At 51.0% G+C, this 9,471-nt stretch overlaps 1 protein-coding gene across 1 annotated transcript in view; it reads right to left on the bottom strand.

Annotated features, from left to right (window-relative positions):
- Window positions 1-3,398: 3,398 nt before the first annotated feature.
- The window catches only part of si:dkeyp-50d11.2 (calpain-1 catalytic subunit), a gene marked incomplete at its 5' end in the record, with an annotated part of 23,909 nt that continues 17,836 nt past the window's right edge, over window positions 3,399-9,471 (bottom strand). The window contains 7 exons of the mRNA XM_048619735.1: window positions 3,399-3,747; window positions 4,818-4,876; window positions 5,053-5,169; window positions 7,340-7,418; window positions 8,728-8,796; window positions 9,079-9,143; window positions 9,242-9,299. Coding sequence (XP_048475692.1) covers window positions 3,721-3,747; window positions 4,818-4,876; window positions 5,053-5,169; window positions 7,340-7,418; window positions 8,728-8,796; window positions 9,079-9,143; window positions 9,242-9,299 — 474 coding nt within the window. The remainder of the gene's footprint in view (window positions 3,748-4,817; window positions 4,877-5,052; window positions 5,170-7,339; window positions 7,419-8,727; window positions 8,797-9,078; window positions 9,144-9,241; window positions 9,300-9,471) is intronic.

Genomic DNA, 9,471 nt, shown 5'->3' on the forward strand with positions numbered 1-9,471 from the left:
GCTGTGGGTTGACCCACAATGTCCCTTCGGGAGGGAATTCCAGGATTTTGATCCAGCGACACTGAAGGAACGGCCAATATATTTCCAAGTCAGGATGGTGAGGGGCTTGGAGGGGAATGTGCAGGGGGGTGGTGTTCCCATGTACCTGCTGCCCCTTGTCCTTCTGGATGGAAGTGGATCGTGGGTTTGGAATGTGCTGTCTGAGGATCTTTGGTGAATTTCTGCAGCGCATCTTATAGATGGTACACACTGCTGCGACTGAGCGTCGGTGGTGGGGGGAGTGGGAGGTTTGTGAATGTGGTTCCATTCGAGCGGTGGGGGGGGGGGGGGGGGGGGGGGGTGGGGGGTGGTTCTTTGTCCTGGATGGTGTCGAGCTTCTTGAGTGTTGTTGGAGCTGCTCCCATCCAGGGGGCAAGTGGGGAGTATTCCATCCCACTCCTGACTTGTGCCTTGTAGACGGTGGGACAGGCTTTGGGGAGTCAGGAGGTGAGTTACTTGCCATAGTATTTCTAGCTTCTGACCTGCTCTTGTAGCCCCTGTGTTAATGTGGTGAGTCCAGTTGAGTTTCTGGTCAATGGTTACCCCCAAGATGTTGATGTTGTGGGGCGGTTGAGTGACAGTAACACCGTTGGAAGGCAAGAAGCACACATTAGATTGTCTCTTATTGGCGATGGTCAGTGCCTGGCATTTGTGTGGTGCAAATGTCACTTGCCATTTGTCAGCCCAAGCCTGGATATTGTCTAGATCTTATTGCATTTGAACATGGACTGCTTCAGTATCTGAGGAGTGGAGAATGATGCTGTGCAATCATCAGGGAACATCTCCAGTTCTGAATTTATGATGGTGGGAAGGTCATTGATGAAGCAGCTGAAGATGGTTTGGCCTGGGACACTACCCTGAGGAACTCCTGCAGAGATGTCCTGGGTCTGGGATGACTGAATTCCTACAACCCTAACCAGACATGTCAGGTAGGGTTCCAACCAGTGGACAGTTTACCCCCTGATACCCATTGATTCCAGTTTTGTCAGGGTTTCTTGATGCCACACCCATTGCATGTGGCCTTGAAGTCAAAGGCTGTCACTCTCACCTCACCTCACCTCTGGAATTCAGCTCTTTTGTTTGAACCAAGGCTGTAATGAGGTCAGGAGCTGAGTGGCCCTGGCGGAACCCAAACTGGGTGTCACTGAGCAGGTTATTGCTGGGCAGGTGCTGCTTGATGTTGGTGACACCTTCCATCACTTTACTGATGATCGAGAGTCCTTATCTTTTGCACGGATGTGCTGGGCTCTTCCATCACTGAGGATGGGGATAATTGTGGAGCCTCCTCCTCCAGGGAGTTGTTTAATTGTCCACCACCATTCATGACTGGATGTGGCAGAGCTTGGATCTGATTCATTGGTTGTGGGATTGCTTAGCTCTGTCTATCACTTGATGCTCACGTTGTTTGGCACACAAATATTCTGGTTTTGTTCATCTGTTTGGTTATTGAGTGATTCATAGAGTTTTACAGCATGGCAAAGAGCTTTTCAGCCCATTATGTCCCTGCTGGTCATCGTGCACCTATCTACTCTAGTCTCATTATCCAACATTTTGCCTGGAGCGTTCTAGATTTGTTTTTAAACAATCTATTGAGGCATGTTGTAAGACACTTGTGGAGTAAGTCAGACTTGAACACAGACCTCCTCGTCCACAGTACCGCTGTGCCAGTTCCCCAATCCTTGCATGCTCGGGCATTTCAAATGATTGTCTCTATACCTCTACCACCCCTTAAGGCAGTGAGTTCCAGACCCCCACCAGCCTCCAGGGGAAACATTTCTTGGTTACCAATCCAGCCAGCACTGGCTAACCACAAAACTCCCAGGTCAATTCGCAATCCAAGTTGAACTACAGCACCTGGGGAGTGTGGCGGCCTATACAACTGAGCTGATTGATCGGAGATAAAGTGGGGGCTGTTGGTTGGTGAGGGAGAGAGATGAAGCTGCTCCCGGGCCCTCAAAGCGTCTTTGGAGTTCTTGATCCCAGAGGGTTGCGGATGCTCAAATCATTTAAGGCTCAAGCCCATCGATTTTTGACATCAGACGTTGGGTAGGCGAGGGCCTAGTGGGATTATCACCAGACTGTTAATCCAGAAACCCTGGTAGTGTTCTGGGGAATCGAGGTTTGAATGCCACCACGGCAGATGGAGTCTAATGATGACTGTGAACCCATTGTCGATTGTCAGGAAAAACCCATCTGATTCACTAATGACCTTTAGGGAGAAGGAAACTGCAGTCCTTACCTGGTCTGGCCTACATGTAACTCCAGACCCACAGCAGTGTGGTTGATTCTTAACTACCCTCTGGGCAATTAGGGACGGGTGATAAATGCCAGTGACACCTTCATCCCGTGAATGAACTTTTAAGGAAAAAGACAAAATCACAGGGGTGTGGGGATTGAGGGGTCTGAGCCATCTCTGGTTCCTGATCATTCTTCAATCCTCTCTTTCGTGTTACATCTCTGGTCAAAATCTACTTCCGTATGGACACACGGAATTAGGAAAAAGAAGGCCTTTCAAGCCTGCTCCACCATTCAATAAGATCATGGCTGATCTGATCAATCCCTGATAACCTTTCACCCCCTCACTTATCAAAAAAAATCTATCTGCCTTTTAAAATATCCAAGTTCGCTGCTTCCACCACCATTTGAAAGACAGTTCCAAACTTAATCCTCCGAAGAGAAACGTTCTCCTCATCACTCTCTTAACTGGTTTTGAAAGAGTGACCCCTAGATTCTCCATCAAGAGAAAACATCTTGTCAAAAATCACCCCTCAGGATGTTACAATGCAAGTCATCTCTCACATTTCTAAACTCGAGAGGATACAAGCCCAGTCTGTCCAATAAGTCCTCATAAGACAAGTTGCCTACTCCAAGCATCAGTCTGGTGAAAAATCTCTGAATCATAGAATCCCTACAGTGTGGAAGCAGGCCATTCAGCCCATCGAGTCCAAACCCACCCTCTGAAGGGCAAACCACCCAGATCCATCCCTGTAATCCTGCATTGCACATGGCTAATCCAGCTAATCTGCACACCCCTGGACACTATGGGGCAATTTAGCACGGCCAATCCACCCTAACCTGCACATCTTTGGACTGTGGGAGGAAACTGGAGCACCCGGAGGAAACCCATGCAAACACGGGGAGAATGTGCAAACTCCCACACAGTCGCCCGAGGGCGAAATCGAACCTGGGTCCCTGGCACTGTGAAGCAGCAGTGCTAACCACTGAGCCACCATGCCGCCCACAGTAGACAGGAGTATTCTATCTGCAGTGCTGAGCAGTGGGCAACACAGAGATTGAGACGGGTTCACTGTCGCTCGCACCAAAGGGGTCTGCAACAAACGTCGACATGAGCATCACAGTTTTATTTTGTCGATACATTTTATTCGAACTTCTTGTAAAAAGTTTGGCAGCCCTTCAGAAACAATAATTAAAAAATAACACAGACACGTACACAAGTCATAAAACATCACCCAGAAACTTGGCTCCGATTCCGACATAAAACGTAACTGCAGCCAGGAGGGGCGGGAGAGTGTGGGGGATGCTGGGAGGGTGGAGGGGGGATCGTCAGGAGGCTGGAGACGTTTGCAAGATGCAGGGCAAAACTGGTATCCCTTGCCTGAGCAGCAGAAGGCACTTGGTGTGGGACATAGCAGCAGGAGGTGAGACTTTACAGCGTCGTTCTCAAGCGAACATGGTCAGTGTGAGCCACTGTGGGAACAACAGAAAGATCAGGTTTAGAGTCTGTACCAGCATAGATCATCTCCTAACCCCTGTCCAGCCAGTGAGGTATTTCTGAGGTGATACGAGGTTATGGGATTGTTGTAAAAACCCATCTGGTTCACTACAGCACTGGATACAAAGGGATTAATAGTGACCATCTTTTGCCCGAGTTAAAGATACTGCACATTTTAACCAAAGAACATGGAACATAACAGCGCAGTACAGCCCCTTCAGCCCTCAATGTTGCGCCGACCTGTGAAACCAATCTGAAGCCCATCTAACCTAAACTATTCCATTATCATCCATATGTTTATCCAATGACCATTTAAATGCCCTTATGGTGACACGCTGGCTCAGTGGTTAGCACTGCTGCCTCACAGCGCCAGGAACCCGGGTTCGATTCCACCCTCGGATGCCTGTCTGTGTGGGAGTTTGCACATTCTCCCCGTGTCTGCGTGGGTTTCCTCCGGGTGCTCCGGTTTCCTCGCACAGTCCAAAGATGTGCAGGTTAGAGTGGATTGGCCGTGCTAAATTGTCCCATAGTGCCCAGGGATGTGCAGGTTAGGGTGGGTTGGCCGTGCTAAATTGCCCCATAGTGCCCAGGGATGTGCAGGTTAGGGTGGATTGGCCGTGCTAAATTGTCCCGTAGTGCCCAGGGATGTGCAGGTTAGGGTGGATTGGCCATGCTAAATTGTCCCATAGTGCCCCGGGATGTGCAGGTTAGGGTGGATTGGCCTTGCTAAATTGTCCCATAGTGCCCAGGGATGTGCGGGTTAGGGTGGATTGGCCGTGCTAAATTGTCCCATAGTGTTCAGGGATGTGCAGGTTAGGGTGGATTGGCCATTGGAAATGCAGGGTTATAGCTTACAGGGATGGCTCTGCATGGGATGCTGTTCGGAGGGTCAATGCAGACTTGATGGGCGGAATGGCCTGCTTCCACATTGTACGCAATTCCATGATTCTTTGATTCTCTTTGAAGCAGTTGGAGGCTGTTTTAGACAGATCGCACAGGTAACTATTCTGGGTAGGGATGAGGAAGGAAGAATCTCAGTACCAACCTGATACACATCAAAGGTGACAATACCATCCCGGTCTGTATCCAGCATCATGAAGGATCCTGCAGTGACACAACAGCACAGTGAATAAAATCACTCACGTTACAATCTCACTGTTCAGGTTCTCGTCAACGCAGACAGAGACAGACACACACGCAGACACGTGCAGACATGCGCACACACACACACGCACGCACACACACAACCCCTTGTGAAATGTTGGTGGGGGTGGACTCACTGTACATGCTCTCCAAGCGGATTAAACAGCAGATGAAGCTATCAAAGTTGACAGACAGGTCAGGCTCCGCATAGCGTGTGATGAGCAGATTGTGCATGTGATTGTTCAGTTTGAACCCTGCGAGAGAGAGAGAGAGGAGTCAGACACGCGCTCACAGAGTCATCAGTAATCCGGAGCTCTCTGGGATCTTACTTTTCACTGCAGCATTCCTGAAGGCCTGGTTTGGAAGTTATGGGCTTGGCTTTCTCATAGCTACAGGCCTAACATGAAGCCTTGATGGGTAGGCCCACAGGCCGGACACACACACAAAGCCTGCCCAGCCAGGCCCAAAGCCTGAGGCCTAGCTGTGGACCCATCAAGGTGACCCCTGAAGCGAGCCTGTCACCTGACCACCTCTCTGGGAATCGCCACCCCCACCCCCACCCCTACCCCACAACAAGTTTCACTGTCAGGATGGCGGCCATTTTGTACGACGGCAGATCCTGCAGATGATCAAGTCTTCAAAGCTCGATAAGAGGCAGATGGGAATCCAGGTTCAGAACTCATCACATCGGCCACCGACTTACCAAATGTTGGAACAGACTCGAGGGGCCGGATGGCCTACACCCGCTTCCGATTCACCCGCTCACCCAAGGAGAGTTCAGGGGCTGGATTGGACAGCGGTCCCACAAGCAGCTAAAACGAGCAAGGAAGGATCTGCATTTGTATGGCGCCTCATCAGAGCAACCCCATCGGAGAGATCTCAAAGTGGGCCCGTGTACAACATGCTGGCACCTTGCGCACAGCAAGAGCCCAAAGCCAGCCGATGGGAAACAGGGGTTTAAGGTGTAAGATAAAACCAGGATTCCTGAGTTGTCAATCCATATTGAGGCTACCGTGCCAACCGTAGGCCCAGGCAGTGAGGCCTTGCTGGGACCTCTACTGGACCCTCACACCTTTCAGAGGAGATGGTGCCAGTGTCACTGGGCTAGAAATCGGAGTAAATGCTCCGTGAACAAGTTTATGTCCCGTAAAAGGTGGAACTTCCCTTCAGTGAACAAACTCTAGAATTGAAAGCTAGACTTTATTTGTTCAGGGGACGTGGGTGTCTCTGCCCAGGTCAACATTTACTGCCCATCCCTAATTGCCCTGAATGCACTTAAGAAGGCACTTTCTAAAGAAGGGTCCCAACACAAAACGTCAACTTTCCTGCTCCTCTGGTGCTGCCTGGCCTGCTCTGTTCCTCCAGCTCCACACTGTTGTCTCTGACTCCAGCATCGGCAGTTCTTGTTATCTCTAAGAGTCAACCACGTTGCCTCAGGTCTGGAGTCACACGTAGACCGGCAGCTTTCCTTCCCTAAAGGAGATCAGTGAACCAGATGCGTTCTTACGACACTCAACAACAGTTCAGCCGTCTGACTTTTCAACGAAACCTTTCGATTCCAGATCGGGTCAAGTTCAAATTTCACCACTTTGGCATGGTGGGATTCAAATGTGCCCAGAACATTGACCTCAGGTTCTGGATTAATCATTGGAGAGGCCATGGCCTACTGGTATTATCATTAGGCTATTAACCCAGAGACCCTGGTAATTTCTAGGTCCTGGGTTCGAACTTGAATTAAATATCCAAAAGTCTGGAATTAAGAATTTTGTCGATTGCCAGGAAAAACCCATCTGCTTCACTGATGGGAACTGGGAATCTTGCCATCTTTAGCTGGTCTGGGCCTAAACGTGACTCCAGACCAATGTGCCTGACTCTTATCTCCCCTCTGGGCAATTGGAAATGACTAATGAATGGAATAATACTTTTTGAAAACTGCAATTCCACTAGATCTTCGTGAAACTCTCGTCAATGGCTACAGAAACCCTCTGGGTTCACTAATGTCCTTCAGGGAATGAAAGCCCCCATCCATAAGGGAACAGAATTAGGCCATTTGGCCCATCGGGTCTGCTGTGCCATTTGATATGTTTGTCAACCCCATTCTCCTGCCTTCTCCCCGTCCTCACCCGGTCCGGCTCAAGCCCAAATATAGTCACAATGACCCATCTCTCCGCGGTGAAAATCTCCATAAATTCACCCCCCACCGAGCCCCCAACAGAAGAGATTTCTCCTCATCTCCAGTTCACCAGCGTCCTCTCAGAGTAGGACCTCCCACGTCTTTCCAGGCTGTAGATCCAAATGTCACTCCAGGCTCCCATTGATACAGGGGGCCCTCCGACGCTGCCTGGCAGGACATGCTGGACCATTGGAAGCTCCAGGTAAGGGGGTAGGGAGGTGAATGTCCAGTACTGTGTGGGACCACCATACCTGCAGACTCCAAGGCCAGCCTCATCTCGTAGGCGTTCATGCTCCCAGATTTGTCCAGATCAAACTGTCGGAAAACTCCCTGCAAAGACAAATCCGCATCACTGGAATCGCCCGGGGAGCCTGAAACACACTGACCCAGATCGCTTGGGAAAGACACCCCTCCCCTGTGGCTGATCCTACCAGGTGAGAGACTGTAACTGACCTCAGCACCCACCCTGTGGGAAAGGTAGGGGTGCAACGGGCTAACAGCATCCCTTGTCTCTGCTGCCCACTGTCGCCACATAGAAGAATGGCCAGAGCAGACACTGCGAGGGGAGGAAATAGGCAGACTACGCTCAGAGCTGGGTCTACCACAAGCTGCTGTTAGACGCAATGGAGCTGACAGCTTCCTCGCTGGACAAGGTGCATCGGCCTATCGTCGTTCAGGACGCCTGTCAACCACGCTAGAGACGGCAAAGCGCCCTTTTCGAAGGGCTGTCATCATGGTCACATAGGAAATGCGGCAGCCAACTTGTGCACAGTGAGATCCCACACTTGCGGTCAGTGTGACGTGGACCCAGCTCCTTGGCAACATTGGATTGAGTTGAGGGATGGATATTGGTCCAGTGGGGGCCCGCAGGGGAAAGACTGTTCTCCAGCCAGCTGAGAGGGTCTTAATGTCACGTTGGAAGACAAGCTGATACCAGTCAGATGTTCATCATTGAGCCAAAGAAGGGGACTGCTATCCATTCAGGACAAAGCACCCCCTGCTTGATTGGCAACACATCCGCTCCCTCCCCCACCGACGCTCAGTCGCAGCAGTGTGTACCATCTACAAGTTGCACTGCAGAAATTCACTAAAGATCCTCAGACAGCACCTTCTAAACCCACGACCCACTTCCATCCAGAAGGACAAGGGGCAGCAGGTACATGGGAACACCACCACCTCCGCAAAGTTCCCTGCTCACCATCCTGACTTGGAAATATATTGGCCGTTCCTTCACTGTTTGAGGTCAGAATCCTGGAATTCCCTCCCTAAGGGACATTGCGGGTCAAACCAAAGCACATGGACTGCAGCGGTTCAAGAAGGCAGCTCATCCCCACCTTCTCAAGGGGGGCAACTAGGGACGGGGGCAATAAATACTGGGCCCAGGCAGATACACCCACATCCCATGAATGGATTTTAAAAAAAGACAAAGACAGTCAGTCAAAGAGATTGGCTTCTTAGGGGCATCAGAAAGGGTGGGGGGGTGACGCGAGGGGAGATAGAATGAGAGAGAGTGGGCAGAGCGGTTTGTGGAGGGGGAAATCTGAAGGGTAATCCCTGAACCCCAGCTGCAGGAGGTTGGGTGGGGGGTGGGGGCGGTGGAGACAGACCTGAGGACACGGCACTGAAAACGAACACTTACCAGCCACTTGCGTATCTTGTTCCACAGCACATTGAACTCTGTCAGGCCCAGCCTCGCGTTCCCATCTCGCTGGCCCCAGCACTTAAGGAAAACCGCTGGACGAAACGGGCGCTAATCCATCGCAAGAGGTGGCAACTCTTCCCCCGACCCTGTTTCTGAGTCGGTGCCAATTCTCCCGCATCTGAGTTCTGGGACTCCTCCTCCCCCCCTCCAACCCCTACCAGATCGCACACAACCTTATGCCACCATCTCTCGATGCCACAGCAAGAGGTGTGTGGGGGGATGGGGGGGGGGCACTGACTATCTCTGAACGCAGATTTAATACGTGACCCAATGCTCTCAAGAGGATACGTCCATGAGATTGACCATACATCGGCAGGAATCCAGACTGAAACCTTCCGTCTTCAGGTCTTGGTCTAGAGGCAAGACACAACAGAGAGATCGAGGTTATAGGTAAAAGGGGCCACTCGAGACAGGGTGAACTGAAAGACAGCGGAGCTCAGAGGCAGCTTACGTTTTCCAACCACACGATTAAGAATTGTCTGTAGCTCAATCACTGTGATCTGCAGGTCCTGCGGGGAGACAAGACAAGGAACACTCTCTCAATCAGGACCAGAGAGGAAAATCCATTCGGATAACAACATAACCACCACTTCCCAGTGAAATCATAATGAGGTCAATTAGACAGCCCACGCCTACACCCCCTCCCTATCTCCGTCGCCCCCTCCAGCCCCTACACCCCCT

Source organism: Rhincodon typus, chromosome 43 (assembly GCF_021869965.1).
Source record: "Rhincodon typus isolate 14 chromosome 43, sRhiTyp1.1, whole genome shotgun sequence".
Classification (NCBI taxonomy): Eukaryota; Metazoa; Chordata; class Chondrichthyes; order Orectolobiformes; family Rhincodontidae; genus Rhincodon; species Rhincodon typus.